At 36.1% G+C, this 19026-nt stretch overlaps 1 protein-coding gene across 3 annotated transcripts in view; it reads left to right on the top strand.

Annotated features, from left to right (window-relative positions):
• The window catches only part of PHF3 (PHD finger protein 3), an 85647-nt gene that overhangs the window by 26506 nt on the left and 40115 nt on the right, over positions 1–19026 (top strand). For 2 of the 3 annotated variants that reach the window (XM_044917651.1, XM_021692125.2), the window contains one exon: positions 16785–16946. In XM_044917651.1, coding sequence (XP_044773586.1) covers positions 16785–16946 — 162 coding nt within the window. Of the gene's footprint in view, positions 1–15818; positions 15870–16784; positions 16947–19026 lie in introns of those variants that run through there. The other variant, XM_021692126.1, reaches the window with a different exon arrangement.

Raw genomic sequence — 19026 nt, 5'->3', positions numbered from 1 at the left:
TTCCTTCCTTCCTTCCTTCCTTCCTTCCTTCCTTCCTTCCTTCCTTCCTTCCTTCCTTCCTTTCTCTCTCTGTCTCTCTCTATCTGAGAGATAGAGCCAGAGAGCACAAGCAGAGGGAATAGAGGGAATGGCAGAAGGAGAGGGAGAAGCAGGCTCTTCACTGAGCAGGGAACCCGACACGGGACTCGATCCCAGCACCCTGGGATCATGACCCGAGCCAAAGGCCAACTCTTAACCATCTGAGCCACCCAGGCGCCCCAAGTATAACACTTCTTAAGGACTTTGCTATGAATTAATGGAAAATCTCTCTGTAGTATAAAGATTTTAATGGTCCTTTCCCATTTTATGAAACTTACTGAAAACAGTCCACCCTTTATAAAGGTTTTGTTTTTGTTTTTGTTTAAATATAAAAAGAACTGTGTTGATGACATCCTGTAACTGCAAAATGTTGAAGACAAACAAGTCGTTTAAGGGTGCCAATTCCAAGACTTTATGGAATTCTCACTCTTCTCTCGGGGTATCTCTCTTTAGATAAGTTGTGACTGACAATTCAGCAAGGATACTATTTGATTAAATATCGGTGAAGTTTAATTTCTTTTTAGTTTTTAGATAACAGTAGATAATATTACTTCATTCCTGGACAGAGATTGTGTGTACACGCCTTTAGTTCTGTATACCTCTTTAAGAGACCATTTGTTTAGTATATACTTGAAGTCTAATGGAAGTTGTTATAAGGATACCTGTTGAAATGGTATTTTATTTAGAGGCAGTACCTTTTTAATGTATACTGACCATTTTTTCATATTTTTCTTTTTAAAGAGTTTTTGATAAATACCTGACAAACTTTGACTTTTAAGCTTCATAAAATGTAAATATATGTAACTCATTCTAGGTACTTACATCATCCTTGACTTAATCTTAGTTTCTTATATTTTTCTTTTGCTTAGGTTTTTTCTTTTTTTCTTTTTAAATATTAGCTTGTTTATCTTTTGTAAGACCACTTTAAGTCTGTTTTGGAACAAAGTGGGCTATATATCAAATGTATGCTGTTCAGATACCTGATTAAGGATATATTTTATTTTGAGCTTCTCTTTTTTGTCTTTTTAAAGATTACATTTTTAAGTAATCTCTATACCCAATGTGGGGCTCAAACTTAGAACCTCGAGAACAAGAGTCGCAATCTCTGCCTACCAGCTGAGCTGGCCAGGTGCCCCGAGCTTCTCTTTTTTTCTAAAAATTTAACTTTATATTTTGAAAATTTAAAACATACTGAAATAGGAAGAATAGTACGGTATACACACATGGTGTATGTGCACCATCAACACGATTCAACTATTAATGTTTTGCTCTATTGGCTGCATCCATTTATCAATGTACCAGATCATCCACCCACTCCTTCCATCTAATCAGTTTATAACTTCATGCATCTACAAAAAAAAAAAAAAAGGATTTCTACATGACAGTGTCATAAGCACACCTAAAAAATAGATAATTCCTTAAAATGTAATATTCTGTCCATATTCAAGTTTGCCATTTGTCCACAAAATATCATTTTCATTTGGTTTGTTCAAATCAAGATACAATCAGGGGATTTAAGTGTTGTATTTAATTCTGTTTCTGAAGCCTCCCACATTCTTTTTCCAGTGACACTGGCTTTTTGAAGTAATAAGACCAAATATTTCTTAGGAATGCCCCCAGTTTTGGATTTTTAATACTGTTTCTTTGTGATGTTAGTTAGCTTTTTCTATTCCTTTTATTTCCTGTGAATTGGAAGTTAGGTTTAAAAACGTTCTTCAGGTTAAACATTTGGCAAGATTCCTTCATAGGTGAAGCTGTGTAGTTAATATTATATAACATCAAGAAGTCTTACAATGTTTCGTTTTGATGGTAAATTCAATTACTGGGTTTGGCAATAGCCAAAACTGTGCTTCCTAAATACTTGAGATAGCAGGTAATCTGTAGGGATAGAACTTTGGCAACATTAAAATATTAGTTCTTCATTAGCGTTTCCCCTAATGGTTTTATGCATCCATTGATGATACTTGGTAGAATCATTTGTAGTAAAGTGGTGATTTTCTAATTCTAGTAAAGTGATTTTTTTTTTTTTAAAGATTTTTATTTATTTATTTGACAGAGAGAGAGATAGCGAGAGCAGGGACACAAGCAGGGGGAGTGGGAGAGGGAGAAGCAGGCTTCCTGCCGAGCAAGGAGCCCGATGTGGGACTCGATCCCAGGACCCTGGGATCATGACCTGAGCCGAAGGCAGACGCTTAACGACTGAGCCACCCAGGCGCCCAGTAAAGTGATTTTTATAACTCAATAACACTGATATTTAAAAAAAAGTTAAAAAAACCTGTCAACTCTGCAATAAATTTAGAACACATAAGAGAATTATTACAACTTGGAAAACACAAGAAAAGAACATAAAAATACCTGATAAACTTAAATATACCTAGGTAAAGGTCTTGTTTAATGAGCAAAACATGAATTAATACTTTATGTATTTAGCCTTGAAGCAATGGTATATATAGTAAAACATATCTCATTCCATTTCATAATGTAGGTTTAGAAGTCAGTACACACTTTCTGTCATTTCACTAAGTCTCTCTGGGCTCTTATGAACAAACTGGACTGGATGAGTCCTTATCAAGTTCATTTCAGTTAAGATTCTAAATCTAGAGCCCTCCCTAAGGAAAAGTTAATAGCAGACCTCAGTGAAAAACTACTTTAATAAAGTTTATTTTTGTCTGTGTTACACACACACCTTTATTTACAAGCATGCACTCCCTTACTTTTATTTTGTGTATTTTTAACAATCTCATTTCCCTGAGACTTAACAAAATATACTCAGTGCTTGAGAAAGATACACTAATAGTTCCAAAGACATTATTATTTATTTATTTATTTATTTTTTTTTTATTTTTTTAAAGATTTTATTTATATATTTGAGAGAGAGAGAATGAGAGACAGAGAGCACGAGAGGGAAGAGGGCCAGAGGGAGAAGCAGACTCCCCGCCGAGCAGGGAGCCCGACGCGGGACTCGATCCCGGGACTCCAGGATCATGACCTGAGCCGAAGGCAGTCGCTCAACCAACTGAGCCACCCAGGCGCCCCAAAGACATTATTATTTAAAAAGGAAAAGTAAATCACTAAAAAAAATTTTTTTCCAAGTATATTTGTCTCAGGTCCAATTAACGTAGGGACCAAAAGCCCTACCTACTACAACAGTACCTAAGGATATCACTAATATTGAAAGATGTAATAATTTATTTCCTAAGATAATTCAGTCCACAGTTACTAAATTCATGTTCACTATATTGATTAGAAAAAAAAAGAGTTATGTAACATATTTTAGAAAATGACCCACCCAAAATAGTTTTCAAAAAAATCATTTTAAAACTACTCTTTCTTGGGGACTATCTTATATGGGATAATTACTTTCCTAAAACATCACATCGGTGTTTCTCTATTAAAGTCAATATTGGGGGCGCCTGGGTGGCTCAGTTGGTTAAGAATCTGCTTTCAGGCTCAGGTCATGATCCTGAGGTCCTGGGATCAAGCCCTGTGGTGGGCTCACTGCTCAGGAGGGAGTCTGCTTCTCCCTCTCCCTTAACCCCTCCCCCCGCTTGTGCTCTCAAATAAATGAATGAAATCTTCTAAAAAATATATTTTTAAAAAGCCAATATTGCTTGTTCATTAGTCAAGGTCATTTATTTGACAATTCTCCTGTGACCAAAGTGTATCAAATTTGATTTAAAGCATTTCTATCAATGTTAAACCTTAAACCTAGGAAAATTTTTCTGTCAAATCCTATCAACAGATCAGTTACCAAGATGACTTCTTTTTACACATTAGATGTACTTTTGTAAAGCTGCTTATCAGGAAATCTTTCATCAAGAAATTGACTGAATTACACATGTAAAACAGGAAAATATGGTTCTAAGGCCAAAATTTAACTAATATTTAATCTCAGAATGAAAAAAGGAAATCAGTAGTACTTTAAGAAGCACTCTACCTCTGTAACAAAGCCAAAGTATGTAAATTCTCCCTATAAAAATGTATATGACTGGACATCAATACATACATTTAAAATATTCCATCTCACTGATTACAGCTGGGGCAATTTGAGCATATAAAACAAAAAGGACAATTTGAGCATCAACAAAAAAAAAGTATAGGGGCGCCTGGGTGGCTCAGTGGGCTGAGTGTCTGCCTTCCACTCAGGTCATGATCCCAGGACCCTGGGATTGAGCCCTTCATCAGGCTCCCTGCTCAGCCAGGAGTCTGCTTCTCCCTCTCCCTCTGCCTGTGTGCGCTCTCTCGCTCTCTCTCTGTCAAATAAGTAAAATCTTAAAAAAAAAAATGTGATACAATTAATGTATTTTTTAAATCTGTGCACCAATTAGGACAACCTAAAAGGAAAGAGCCAAAAAAATAATCTGCCACCTCTGACACTGGATGTGATCTGGAAACTGATAATCAGATGTTCATTCTTTCCCCTTAATCTGCCTCTTCAGGAGGAACTAGTTCAGAATAACCAGATAATAAGGGAAAACTTTTCTTTGCCAGAAGAATGTCAACAAATAAATGTAAAAGAAAAGATAGCATTAGAAAATCACCACTTTACTACAAATGATTCACCAAGTATCATCAATGGATGCATAAAACCATTAGAGGAAATGAGTTATAATTGGCATATAAAACTGTAAGGTATTTAGAGTGTATATCATGGTGATTTGATACATGTATACTTTGTGAAAGGATTCCCCCATCTAGTTAATTAATAATTATCACCTGATGTATTCATGTTCATATTTTTTTTGATAAGAACATTTCACTTCTCTTACTAAGTTTCAGTTATGCAATAAAGTCGTATCAATTACAGACATGTTTTACATTAGATCCTCAGATCATATTCATTTTATAGCTGGAAGTTTGTACCCTTTACCAACCTCAGCCTCTCCTTATTTCCCCCACCCACTGGCATCTACATTTTTACACTCTGTTTCTATAAGTTTGACTTTTTTTTTTTGATTCCACATGTAAGTGATACCATGTAGTATTTGTCTTTGTCTTTTTCTCGACTTATTTCACTTAGCATAGTACTCAGGGTCCATCCATGTAATCCCAGATGACAGGATCTCCTTCTTTTCTCATGGCTGGATAATATTTCATTGTGTGTGTATCTGTCTATCTATCTAGACACCACATCTTCATTGACTCATTGATGGACACTTCAGTTTCTGTATCTTGGCTATTGCGAATAATGCTGCAACATGGGAGTGCAGATATCTCTTTGGTACCCTGTCTTCATTTGGTTTGGATATGTACCTAGAAGGGAGATTGCTGGATCATATGTTAGTTCTATTTTTAGTATTTTGAGGAACTTCTGTACTGTTTTCCATAGTGCCTATGCCAGTTTACATTCACACCAACAGTGAACAAGCGTTTCCTTTTCTCCACATCCTCACTAACACTTGTTATTTTTTTGTCTTTTTGAAGATAGCCATTCTAACAGGTGTGAAGGTGGTATTTCATTATGGTTTTGATTTGCATTTCCCTGATGATTAGGGATGTTGATCACCTTTCATATACCTATTTCTTTGTATGTCTTCTTTGGAAAAATGTCTATTCAGTTCTTCTGCCTGTTATTTCATTGGATTGTTTGTTTTTGCTATTGTGTGAGTTCTTTGTGTACTTTGGATATTAACCCCTTTTCAGATATATGATATGCAGATATTTTCTCCCATTCTGTAGGTTGCTGTTTCATTTTGTTGATGGCTTTCTTTGCTGTGCAGAAACTTTTTAGTTTGATGTAGTTCCCCTTATTTATTTCTGCTTTTGTTGCCTTTGTGTTTGGTGTCAAATTCAAAAAAGGATTGCCAAGGCTTATTTATTTATTTTTTTTTAAGATTTTATTTATTTGACAGAGAGACACAGCGAGAGAGGGAACACAAGAAGGGGGGAGTGGGAGAGGGAGAAGCAGGCCCCCCGCCGACCAGGGAACCTGATGTGGGGCTTGATCCCAGGACCCTGGGATCATGACCCGAGCCGAAGGCAGACGCTAAATGACTGAGCCACCCAGGTGCCCGGGATTGCCAAGGCTTATATGAGGAACCTACCCTCTGTATTTTCTTCTAGGAGTTTTATGATTTCATGTCTTATGCTCTGGCCTTTAATTCATTTTGAGTTGATTTTTATGCATGGTGTGAGATAGAGGTCCACTTCCATTCTTTTGCATGTGGCTATCCAATTTTCCCAACACTATCTATTGAAGAGAATATCCTTTTTCCATTGTATATTCTTGGCTTTGTTGTCATAAATTAATTGACTATATATGCATGGGTTTATTTCTGGGCTCTCTATTCTGTTCCATAGATCTGTGTGTAGTTTTGTGCCCAGTACCATATTGTTTTGATTGCTATAGCTTTGTAATTAATAGCTTGAAATCAGGGAGTGTGATTCCTCTAGCTTTGTTCTTCTTTCTCAAGATGGCTTTGGTTATTTGGGGTCTTTTGTGATTCCATAGGAATTTTAGGATTGTTTGTTCTATTTCTGTGAAAAATGCCATTGGAATTTTGATAGGGATTGCATTGAATCTGTAGATTGCTTTGGGTAGTTTGGGAATTTTAACATTAATTTTTTTTTTTTTTTGGAAATTTTTTTTTTCTTAAGTAGTCTCCATGCCCAGCATGGAGCCCAACACAGGGCTTGAACTCATGACCCTGAGATCAAGAGTCTGATGCTTAACTGACTGAGCCACCCAGACACCCCTAACATTAATTCTTCTAATCCATGATGGAACATCTGTCCATTTATTTGTGTCGTCTTCCTTTTTTTTTTCATCAGTGTCTTACAGTTTTCAGTGTACAGATCTTTAACCCCCTTTGTTAAACTTATTCTTAAGTATTGTATTCTTTTTGAAGCCATTGTAAATGGAAGTTTAAGTCTTTAATCTCTATGTAATATACTTGGCCAGAGTTCCTTTTAGAGACTTTATCAGTTCTACTCTTCAGAGGATTTAGTTCCTATGTATATAACCTGAAAAAAAAGCTACCAATTGTATCTTTTTGAGTGAGTAGGTTTTTGTTGTTGGTTGTTCCATGGTGGGATATTTCTGGTCTTTGTTTAGTAAACAACTGTTAGCATTCTTACTCTGAGTCTTGCAAGAGGTCAATCAGCACTACTGTGATGAAGTAGAGGTGTTTTATTCTGTTTCTTTGCTTGCTAAGGGTAATTTCCTGACTAGAGTCAAGTTTAAGGTAGTGGTTCAAATCTCTTGAGATGGAAACTTGGGAACAATAACATTTTTGTATACTTTCATGCAGTTCATTCAGACTGTGCTTAAGGGTGAACACTATGTTCAGGTGTGTTCTGGGAATTAGGGATATATCAGAAAGCATAATGACAAATTCCTGCTCTCATGGAGTTTACATTTTATTTTATATTGTTTATAATATCATTAAAAGTCTTTTCTTGGGGGGGCGCCTGGGTGGTTCAGTCGTTAAGCGTCTGCCTTCGGTCCTGGGATCGAGCCCTGCATCGGGCTCCCCACTCCGCGGGAAACCTGTTCTCCCTCTCCCACTCCCTCTGCTTGTGTTCCCTCTCTCACTGTTAAAAAATAAATAAAATCTTTAAAAAAAAAAAGTCTTTTCTTGGGCTGTTACAGATTAGAGATATTAATTAAGTCTTAACTACTGAAAAATATGTAATCCTTTACGAACTTTTTTCTTGGCCTCATTTGCCTTTGGTTTTCTCTTGTATTTGAATAAAAGCGAACCAAGTGTTATAGAACAAAGTGCATAACTGAGTTCTGATTCACTGAAATGGGAAACTCAGTAAATAATGGTAAGATCCATATTACAAGATGGTTATATCGCATTTTTTTCAAACAATTTTTGTTTTATGGAATCATTCTCATTAAATAGCATTCCGGACTTCAGGAGCTTATGGCATAGTCCACAGTGTGAAGTATAATGATTTGTTTTGGCATAAAAATGGTTGGTACTGTTTGTTCATTTAACACATATTTATTGCATACCCATCAGGTACCAGACTGTTTTCAATGCTGGAGGGTACAGTTTTGTTTGAGACAAATAAAGCCCCTGTCCTCAGGGAGCTTACAAAAAATGTAAGGCGATAGAGAATGTCTGGTTGTTTGGTGCTGGAGGGCATGGTTTATTTGAGTTGGGCTGGTCAGAGGAGGTCTCTCTGTGGAGGTGACATTAAAATAGCAGCATTCTTAGAGACTTGTAGTGGCCAGCCTTTGAAGATCCTGGGTTCCTGGGTAAGTGAAGTACATTCCATGTAGAGAAATAGCAAATGAAAAGTATGCATTAATTTAAGTGGTGATTAGTCAATCCTTTTGTCAGATTAAAGTAATCCACTGTTAAAAAATAGCTCTACTATCCCCTTGGATTGTGATTACATGATTACATTCATATTTAATTTTTCACCCAGGAGAGTCTATAATTGGTAGAATACGTAAATGAACAGTGAAACACAGATTTCCCCATGTGCTGTCCCACCAAAAAAGAAAAAAACTAAGAAATAAAAAATGAAATTTAGATATCCAGAAGCAATCCCTAAGCAACTAAGTACTCTCAGTATTCCCTAAACACTTAGGCTTATATTAACAGTGTTTACCTGGTCACTGAACTTTTTTCCAGAGTTAGCTAGTGGGTGGCCAAGTGCTTTCTTCTCTGCGCTTGTTTTTAGAAGCATGGGATGGAGCTAATAATCCATGTGAAAATTTGTTATGTGCGTTTTTTTCCCCCAAAGATTTTATTTGTCGTGGAGAGAGAGAGAGCGCGTGCATGTGCAAGCAGGCCCAAGCAGGGGGAGCGGCAGACACAGGGAGAAGCAGGCTCCCCGCTGAGCAAGGAGCCTGATGCGGTACTTGATTCCAGGACCCTGGGATCACGACCTGAGCCACAGGCAGACGCTTAACCGATTGAGCCACCCAGGTGCAGTGCTCTGGTAACTTTGTGTTTCACACAAAGAAAAAAACTAAAGTCCTTGTAGTCTAGACCCTTCTTAGTTTCCCCTGATACCTCTGCAATTTTATCTCTTATTCTCCTCACTTTCCCTAATCTAGCCACACAGACCTGCCCCCGAATCTATTCTGACATCCTAGGCATGTTCCTTCTTCAGAGTCTAGGTATTTGAATATGCTTCTAGATAGCTGTTGCCTCAACTTCCTCAGGTTTTTGCTGCAGAGTCATCTCAGCATTGTCATCCCCAGACCCCTTCTAGACTATACAGTGTCTTTTTGGGAATTAGAAAAAGGCATCCTTTTCTCCTGTGCCCTTCTAAGAGAGCAGACAGAGGCCTGGATGTCAGTCTTCACTTTCCCTTTGGGCCTGAAGCTGTTGTGCAGTAAACAGCGAGTACAAGTATCCCTGGCTTTCCCTGGCTATTCTGTTTAAAATTACAAACCATACTTTGTTCCCCTCTCCACACTCTGTATTACTTTTTCCTTTGAAGTGTGAAGACTTATAATCTAACATGGTGTATGCTTGTCTCACCCTCATTAAAATGAAGCTGAAGCTTCATGGAAACAGTTTTTAAAAAAAATTTTTTTTTTTAAAGATTTTATTTATTTATTTGACAAAGAGAGCACAAGCAGGGGGAGCGGCAGGCAGAGGGAGAGGGAGAAGCAGGCCCTGGGCTGAGCAAGGAGCCCGATGTGGGACTCGATCCCAGGACCCTGGGGTCATGACCTGAGCTGAAGGCAGACGCTTAAGCGACTGAGCCACCCAGGTGCCCTAAAAATTTTGTATTTTATGGAAAACATCAAACAAAGCAGTGAGAATAGTGTAATGAACCTACGTGTACCTATTACTTAGCTTAAACAGTTAATAGTTGGTTTTATTTCATTTATACCCTACTCACTTCTCCTTACCTACCTCCCACCACAAGATTATTTGAAGCACAGCCCAGAAGTCATATAATTTCATCTGTAAAGATTTCAGCATGTATCTTTAAAATATAAGAATTCTTGGGGTGCCTGGGTGGCTCAGTCGGTTAAGCGTCTGCCTTCGGCTCAGGTCGTGATCCTGGGGTACTGGGATCAAGCCCCACATTGTGTTCCCTGCTCAGTGGGGAGTCTGCTTCTCCTTCTCCCTCTGCTCCCCCCCCCGACTTGTGCTCTTTCTTTCTCAGATAAATAAAATCTTAAAAATAAATAAATAAAATATGAGAATTCTTTATTTAAAAAAATAGCCAAAATACTGTTATCCAGTCTAAAACATTTAAAGATAGTTCTTAACATTTTCAAGTGTGCAGTCTGTCAGCTTTCAGTTTTAACCCAGTTCCCTAAATTTTTTTTTAAGTTTGAATTGGAATTGAAATAAGGTCAATATATTCATTTGGTTAGTATGTAAGTATATATCAGTCTTTATAAGTCCCCCCCCCCCCAACCTCCTTTCTTGGTACTCATTTATTGAAGAAACCAGGTCATCTCATCTTAAGTATTCTGTATCATTGGGATCTAGAATAATCGAGGCCAACATGTGACATATAGTAGTACTCAGTAAATGTTTTTGAAGGAATTAATTGAAAGGTAAGTAATTTATAGTATTCTAGGATGGAATTAAAATGTTAAATTTTTAGGGAATGATTACCATCTCACTTTTACATTAGCTTGATAGAATGATCTTGGCAATAAGAGAAATTATTTAAAAAAATAAGAGAAATTATTTAGACAGTTGAGAAGGAGCCAGATACAGGCCACTTAGGGCTACAGAAAGTTATTTGGAAAAATCTGCCAAGATATAGTAATAATTGCTACCATTTAGGATCTTATTATTTGCATACCAAGCGCAGTATTAGAAGTTATATATTAGTCAATTCAGTTTTCACAGCAGCTTTTCAATGAAGGGTTCATTGTCTTCATTTTCCCAGTGAGATCATTGAAGTTAGTGGGGGAAGTGGAGAAGTGGTTCTTGGGCATTAATGTTTCTCTTAACAAACTTTATAAAACTAGAGACAACTCTTTAAAACCATATGCATGTATAACTTTGATAAAAAAGAAAAAGAAAGAGGCACCAATAATACTTGTTTAGTGTGTATCTTTCTAGTTTCTTTTTCTAGAACTATTTTTTGTGAAATGGATTAGAAAATGAAAAAGAAGAAAGGGAAAAATCTCTGAAATAACCATTATTAGTGTTTTGGTGTATGTTTTTTGGGGTGTGTGTGTCTGAATATAAAGCTTGGAAGACAGTTATACCACATGCGGTTCTTTCCCTCATATGATGCCTGTTTAGCATATTGAAAACTGAAGATCTGTGGTGAAAAAATGGTTCTAATTTGCTTTAACCCAGTGTCTTTCTTTTATACTTATTTGATAGAAAATCCCCTTTCCAAGACATAGTGATAAGTTTTACCCAAAGTATGAAGTTGAGTTTGGCAGAAGTTGAAGTATTTGTGCACAATTAAGTATAAAACTTTATAAATTTGTTAAATTATAGCAGAAAGGATGGATAATTTGATGGTATTGGAGTAACTGAAGATGACATTCTGAAGAAAAATTAGCTTAGATTGACACCAAATAATACTAAAATAAGGTAAACAAGGGAAAATACTTGTGTCAGATAGGTAACATAGATATTACATAAAATATTCTTATACAGGGCGCCTGGGTGGCTCAGTCGTTAAGCGGCTGCCTTCGGCTCAGGTCATGATCCCAGAGTCCTGGGATTGAGTCCCACATCAGGCTCCCTGCTCCGCGGGAAGCCTGCTTCTCCCTCTCCCACTCCCCCTGCTTGTGTTCCTGCTCTCGCTGTCTCTGTCAAATAAATAAATAAAATATTTAAATATATATATATATTCTTATACAAAAAAAAATACTCGTATACATTGGAGAGAAAAACACCTTAACACCTGAGTGGGGGAGTAGGCAGAGCTAAAGAAATACAAAAAGTCAGTATACACATCTGAAGTGTTCAAGGTTTTTAGTAACTGTTTCTTTTAAAAATCTGAAACTCAATGCCAGTGAGTTCTTATTAACACGCTCTCTGCACAGTAAATTCTTTATAATCTTTATGGAAAGACATATGATGAGATATATAAAATAGTAAAATATGTATATTTTCATTCTTTGACTCAGTAAACCTATGTTTTAAAGTTTATTGTAGAGAAGGAATTGAAGAGGAAAAAAAAGATACATGTGCATAGCAGCAATATTTATATTTTCAAATTAGGAACATCTAATATCTAAAGTGATAAATTCACCCAAAATGGTTTATTTTATGTAACATACAACTTGATGTATATCATGCCACAGCTTCTTCTAGGAATGAATGGATGAATCATCCATAAAGGAAAGAACTCTCACTGAAGGGAGTTTAAGTAGAGGCTGGGTGGTATTCTGCAATATTAGAGGAGAAAGTTGTGGTGCCTCTGTTAGGAGGATATAACCATATAATTTCTTTTTCTACTTCAAACACAAGTCCTGTAAATAGATATCTAACCTTTATTGGAATGCTCAACATCATGCTCTTTAGGTTTATCTCAAGTCTGATACTTAATGCCAACTTTTATAACAGAGGAAATAATTGTAGTTGAGGAAATAAAAGCAGTTAAGTTTGGCCTTTGTACTGCCAGTGTGAATTAAGGCATGTCAAATGTGAAGAATTTCCTATTGTACTTGTGGTTTTTTTTCTTTTATATGGTATTAAAGTGATTTAAACTAATCCTAGTTGTTGAGAAATTCAGTTAGTTTAACTCCAAATCGTTTGGTTTTATTTTCTTTATCTCATTTACCTCCTCTTCCCAAAAAGATAGATTGGAAATAGTCTGGAATATTAGTGTTGGGAGGACGTCACATAGACTTGACTGGCGCCAGAACTCAGCAGATTTAATTAGGCGCATTTGTGGATAGGGATGGGAGGAATTTTAATGTGATCTAAACTCAAGCTCAAGGATTTCTGAGTATGATGATAGATTTTATGCCAAAATTTCAAAATGAGACTGACATCTAATTCTGGAATCTGGGAGGGATGAAAAAGTATATTGTTTTTTTTCTGTATGCCATGACCATACACTTGTCTCCTAAAGAATCTGGGCCATTGCATTCTTTTGGTAACTCAAAGTTCCCATTTTAGTGAATTCAAAAAGTTGGACATCAAATACTGAATCTTGGTTAGCCTTGTGGCAGAAGGAGGGGGAGATGTGGGAGGTCCCTGAGAATAGGCAGGGTTCTGAAAAGAGCCCAGATTCTCCTTTACTTCTATTCATTTTCTTAGCAGAACCAGTTGGATTAAACTCTTTAAAACACAAATACCTATTTGGGAAGGTTTTGCCCCAGAGTATTCATTCTGCACTGTGAATTACTTTAATCAGATGAATGGATTAGAAGAAAAGTTTCAGATACTTTTTAAAATATGATTTGTTCTAGGAGGAGTTGAGGAAAAGCAGTGAGGGAGAAGGAATACATAATTTTTGATGGTGGGTACATGGGCGGGGAAGACTGAAACAGAAGTTAACAGGAAATGTAGGGCTTTCTAAGTGCTAGATACTGTTCCAAGCCTTTTAAACATATTAGTTTAATCATCACTGTAGCCCTCTGACCCACTAGTATATTCTCCATTTTATTGAAGAATTTGAGGCCACAGAAGAATGGTAACAACATAGGACTTCATATTTTAGAAGGATCACAGTGATGACTGTGTGGGGAGTAAACTGTGTATGTGTGTAGGGAGTGTGTCAGAAGAACCTGGGATGCTATTATGGTATAGTTTTGGTAAGAGGTGGTGGTAATATGGAGTAGAATGTTAGCTGTGGAGGTGGTAAATGATCAGATGAATGATAGGTTTTATTTATTTTTTATTTATTTTTTTAAAGATTTTATCTTATTTTTATTTTTTTTAAAAAGATTTTATTTACTTATTTGACAGAGAGCACAAGCAGGGGGAGCGGGAGAGGGAGGCTTGATCCTAGGACCCTGGGATCATGACGTGAGCTGAAGGCAGATGCTTCACCAACTGAGCCACCCAGGCACTCCAAGATTTATTTATTTTAGAGGATAGAGTGTGTGTGTGCACGAGCTGGGGGGAAGGGTAAAGGGAGAGAGAGAATCCTCAAGCAGAGCCCAAGGAAGGGCTCCATCCCAGGACCCTGAGATCATGATCTGAGCTGAGATCAAGAGCTGGCCTGCTTAACTGACTGAGCCACCCAGGTACCCCGAGTGTTTTATAGATAGAACTAGCAGGATGTGCTGATCATTTGAATGTGGTATATGAGGAGAGAGGAACTAAAGATAGTTCTAGAGTTTTAGGTTTGAACAGCTGGGTGAATGGTGGTTCCATTACCAGGAATACCTTAGGAGGGACAGTTTTATTGAGGAGGAATGGGTAGAAGCAGTGTTTATTTTCAGTGTGTTAAGCTTGAGATACCTGTTAGACCTAGTGGAGATGTCAAATTATACTCTTCCAGAGGTCAAATGTAAGCTTGGGGCTGGAGAAGATAATTTTGGGAGTCATCCAAGTATAGGTTGTACTGGATGAGATCACTTAGGGAGGTTTGAGTGTAGATAAAGAAGAGAGATAGGAGGACTGAACCCTTAAGTTCTCCAATGTGTAGACCTCTGCAAGAAGAGGAAGCTCTATAAAAGGATATTGAAAAATAGCTAGAGAGATAGGAAGATGTGTGATGTTTAAAAGCTAAGTGAGGAGAAAGGGATTCAGGAAGGAGAGATGGGTCATCTATGTCAGGAGGAAAGGGAGTAAGATAAAAACCTAATAATCGACCTTTGGATTTGGCTTGCTAAATCCCATTGATTTTTGCTTTGCAATATAGCCCTAAAATCTAGAACATACCTTTTCACTCCCTGTCAATAAACACTATTAAACAGGCTTTAATTGCCCTTCTCCTGGATTATTTTCATACTCTTGACTTTTTCCTTTTTCTCTTGATTACAATACAAAATACATTGTGATTGTAAAAAAAGTTGGAAAACACAAAGACAGTATAACAATGACGTAAAAAAACTTAAATTCCTTATTTACCTTACCACTAGAGATAATCACTGATAACACTCCAGTGCTTTTTTTCCCTATTTCTATCTATGCATATTTGTAATGCATATATTGTATATATGCTTTTATATAAAATTGGGATGAAAAGTAGTCTTAAATTTTACTTTTTTAAATGAATATTAAAATTTTTTGAGAATGTGTGTGAATGTGTGACAGCATAAGTATTTCATCATGGTGAAATAGCCTTCTAAATGAACTTTCCACCCATTTCTCCCCTAATTATATCTTCAGTGAGTCCTGATGAATTTTCCTGAAGTATATTCTTTAAGCTTTTAGTGCGTAGGATAGTGATTGAAGCATAGACTATTTTTGAGAGTAATACATGCATATAGCAGGAAATCTGGAAAATAGGAAAGAAGTATATTATCTTTTATAGAATAACTTATAATTTTCATCTATTTCCTGGTAATCTTTTTTCTGTTTGTCTAAATGTACATACACATGCATTTTGTTTTTTACTAACAGAGATCACACTGTGTTTTCTAGCCAGCTTTATTCCATAATTTATTCTATTTATAATTTATTGGTCAAAGTATATAAGCAGTTTCATTATTCTGTTTGTTGTCAAAGTGCTCTTCAAAAAGATTGTACCATTTGAAAGTATATTTATAAAGAATTTTGTTCTCTTTAAATTTTAGGATAGACCACTATCTTGTTGAGCTCTTTTAATTGAAGTTCTTCTTGGATACAAAGATGAGGACTAGATAACTTCTTGAGGTTCCTTCTAACCCCTAGGATGAAGATAATAACTAACATTTGTATAGTGCTCTAAAGTTTACAAAGTGAGTTCTCATACATCATCTCACTTGATCCTCACAACAGCCCTGTGAGGTAGGTAGGACAGGTATTGTTATTCTCATTTTAGAGATAAACTGAAAGAGAGCTTAAGTGACTTGGTCAAGTTTTATTTAAGTGTTTTAGCTGGGATTTGAATCCAGGCCTTCTGATCTAAATAATCACATTCTTTTTACAAGATTTCGTACAGCTGCACATTTAGAATTGCCGTATGTCAGCTAGTTAAGTGAAATAAAATTGTTATATACAGAAATAAACCCAATGACAATATAAATAAATACAGTGTTTATATTTTCTTCAATGTCCCCCAATCCTTTTCCATATCTCCCCCTCCCCATTAAATGATATGCTCTCTCTTTTGACTAGAAGGTAATTTAATTATATAGCTATACACCTACCATTTTACCTGGCATTTGGGAGAGGGGGAAGTTATGTTTTTCATTTCTCTCTCTGTATATTTTTTTTGCTAGCACTTAAAGGTGTACCTATATTACTTTCTACACATGTAGCATAAAATCTTTAAGTAATAGAGTTATACTTCGAACTTGAATCTTTTAAGTCTAGCATGAACTTAGAATCACAAGCTTTTCAGGGTATTAAAATTTTATACTACTTTAAAATTGGGATAATTGAGTATTTCAGGTATAGTTATTTATGATGTTCACAGAGGTACAGTGAATAATAAGTGAGAGTGACAGTGGAGGTCAAATCAAGAACAATTATAGCCAATCTACTCTTTGACTAGTTACCTCATAAGGTAAAAGTTTGTAAAGCTGAATTGGGAGCTTGGTAGTGGCAATACCACATAATAGAAGTAGACCTAGATTTTCAAGACTGTGTAGTATAGTATTGCATTAAAATGTCTCACAATGTTTTCTGTAACTGCCTTTAAATACTTAAGGTAGTCAATATTTTTAAAAATTAATTTTCTTGTTTTTGTTTTTTCTCTAGTTGTTGGTCTTGACGATATTATGGATGAAGGAGTTGTTAAAGAAAGTGGCAATGATACCATTGATGAAGAAGAACTGATTTTACCTAACAGGAATTTGAGGGACAAAGTAGAAGAAAATTCAGTGAGATCACCAAGAAAATCACCTCGTTTAATGGCACAAGGTAATCCTTCCAGAGAGGTTGAGCTAGAAAATCAAAGGTATAGGGACAGATGTGATAGTTTGTAACTTGCTAAGCGGAGACTGTATTTTCATGATGTTTGCTAGTCTGAGCATTTTGATAATAATCAATTTTGAGGTTATATCAATTTGTTGGTATAATTTTTTAAAAATTTTTGTTGAAATTATATATTTACAAAATTTGAAGGATTCACTAATTCTGTAAGTTTCTAATGCCTATTTTCCTTTCCCCAGAGGAAATCATTATTAACTTTCCCAGCTGGTTTTACTAAATTTTTTGGTGTTTATTTCCATGTCTCTAAGTAACATATGTATATTGCTACTTTCTGATTATTCTGATGTGTAGGTATTTATTGATTTCCCACTCTAGATGATGAATTTAGTGTTTGTCTTCTTGTCCTCATCTCACAAAAGTATATTTTCTCATCCTTCTAATAAGTAATTTTGTTAGATCAGTAGTAATTATTTATGTTATTGTGACTCTGTGCTGTTCGAGATGACTGATTTAATAAACTAAGGTTACTTTTCCTATACAACTTTTTGTCTTTCTGATTTAATAATTGTTTTTGTTCATTTGCTTATAGTTTTGTACATTTGTACACACAGTTTTCTGTGTACATTATCAGTAATAACACCTCAACTACTCTGGTAGTTGTCTAAATCTTTCCTAAAAATACATGTGCATATCAGATACTGTGTCATTTTCATTTTATTGAAGTCTCTTGGAGCTTTCTGATCTGCTTCCATGTGTACTGGTTTGTTAGCCCTATATAAGCGTGATGCATAGCTATTATCCAGGGATCTCCCTTTGCTATTCTTCTGACGATTCCGTTTGGTGTTGTAGTTCTTATTTCCTTTTTTTTTTTGGCTTAACTCCTTCATTTTGGTGACACTTCTAGTAGTTTGCCGTGAAAAAGGAACATGGAGATACATTATTTTAAAACTGTGTGTCTGCAAATGTATTTAATCTGGTCTCATGTTGGAATTATAGTCTGGTTGAACATAGAATTCAAGGTTGGACATAATTTTCCCTCAGAAATTTAATAGTGCTCCTCTATTTTCTTCTAACTTCAGTGTTGTTGAGAAGTTTATTCTGATTGCTTTTTTTCTTTTTTGATATGTTATTTACTTTCTTCTGGAAGTTTGTGGAATCTTCCTCTTCAGCTCGAGTATTTTGGTATTTCTGATAATGTATCTTAGTATAAGTGTATTTTAAGTATTGAGCTCTGGATACTCCATAGGTCCTTTTAGTCTGAAAAGTATTATTCAGTTCTGGGAAAATTTTTTGTATTATCTCATTGGTAATTCCTCTGTTTTTTTTTTCTCAGCTCTTGCTTTCTGGAACTCATTATTCAAGTGTTAGGTAGGAAGGACTGGCCCTTCCATTTTCTTTATATTGCCTACTTTGTACCTCTATGTCTTTTTCCTCTACTTGGTGAAGTCTTTTCATGTTTATCCTCCAACTTTTCCATCAAATTTTACATTTCTAATTTCTGAGTAGTCTTTTTTTTGTTTTGGGAATAGTCCTTTTGTAGCACTGTGGTCTTGTTTCATGGACACAATATCTTCTGCTATCTTTCATAAGGTACTTACGTTTTAAAAAGTGTTTTAAAAAGTTTTTTTTAATCTCCTTTCACAGTTATAGAGTCTTTTTTCTCCATGTTGTCTGTCTGTCTCTCTTTATCTGTCTCCATCTTTCATGTTAAGAGACTTTTCTAAAATGTCTGATAGTTTGCTCGTGTTTAAGAGTAGGGAACTAAAGGGCGCCTGGGTGGCTCAGTCCTTAAGCGTCTGCCTTCGGCTCAGGTCATGATCCCAGGACCCTGGGATCGAGTCCCACATTGGGCTCCCTGCTTGGCAGGAAGCCTGCTTCTCGCTCTCCCACTCCCCCTGCTTGTGTTCCTGCTCTCGCTATCTCTCTCTGTCAAATAAATAAATAAAATCTTTAAAAAAAAAAAAAAAAGGAGTAGGGAACTAAAACTGTATGAAACTAAAAGGTTAACACTTAAAAGAGAGGGTGGGTTGGGTTTTGTCTACTGTGAGCTTCACTGTATGGTTCTCTG

This window comes from Neomonachus schauinslandi, chromosome 8 (assembly GCF_002201575.2).
Source record: "Neomonachus schauinslandi chromosome 8, ASM220157v2, whole genome shotgun sequence".
Classification (NCBI taxonomy): Eukaryota; Metazoa; Chordata; class Mammalia; order Carnivora; family Phocidae; genus Neomonachus; species Neomonachus schauinslandi.
This window is presented reverse-complemented; position numbering and strand designations above follow the sequence as displayed.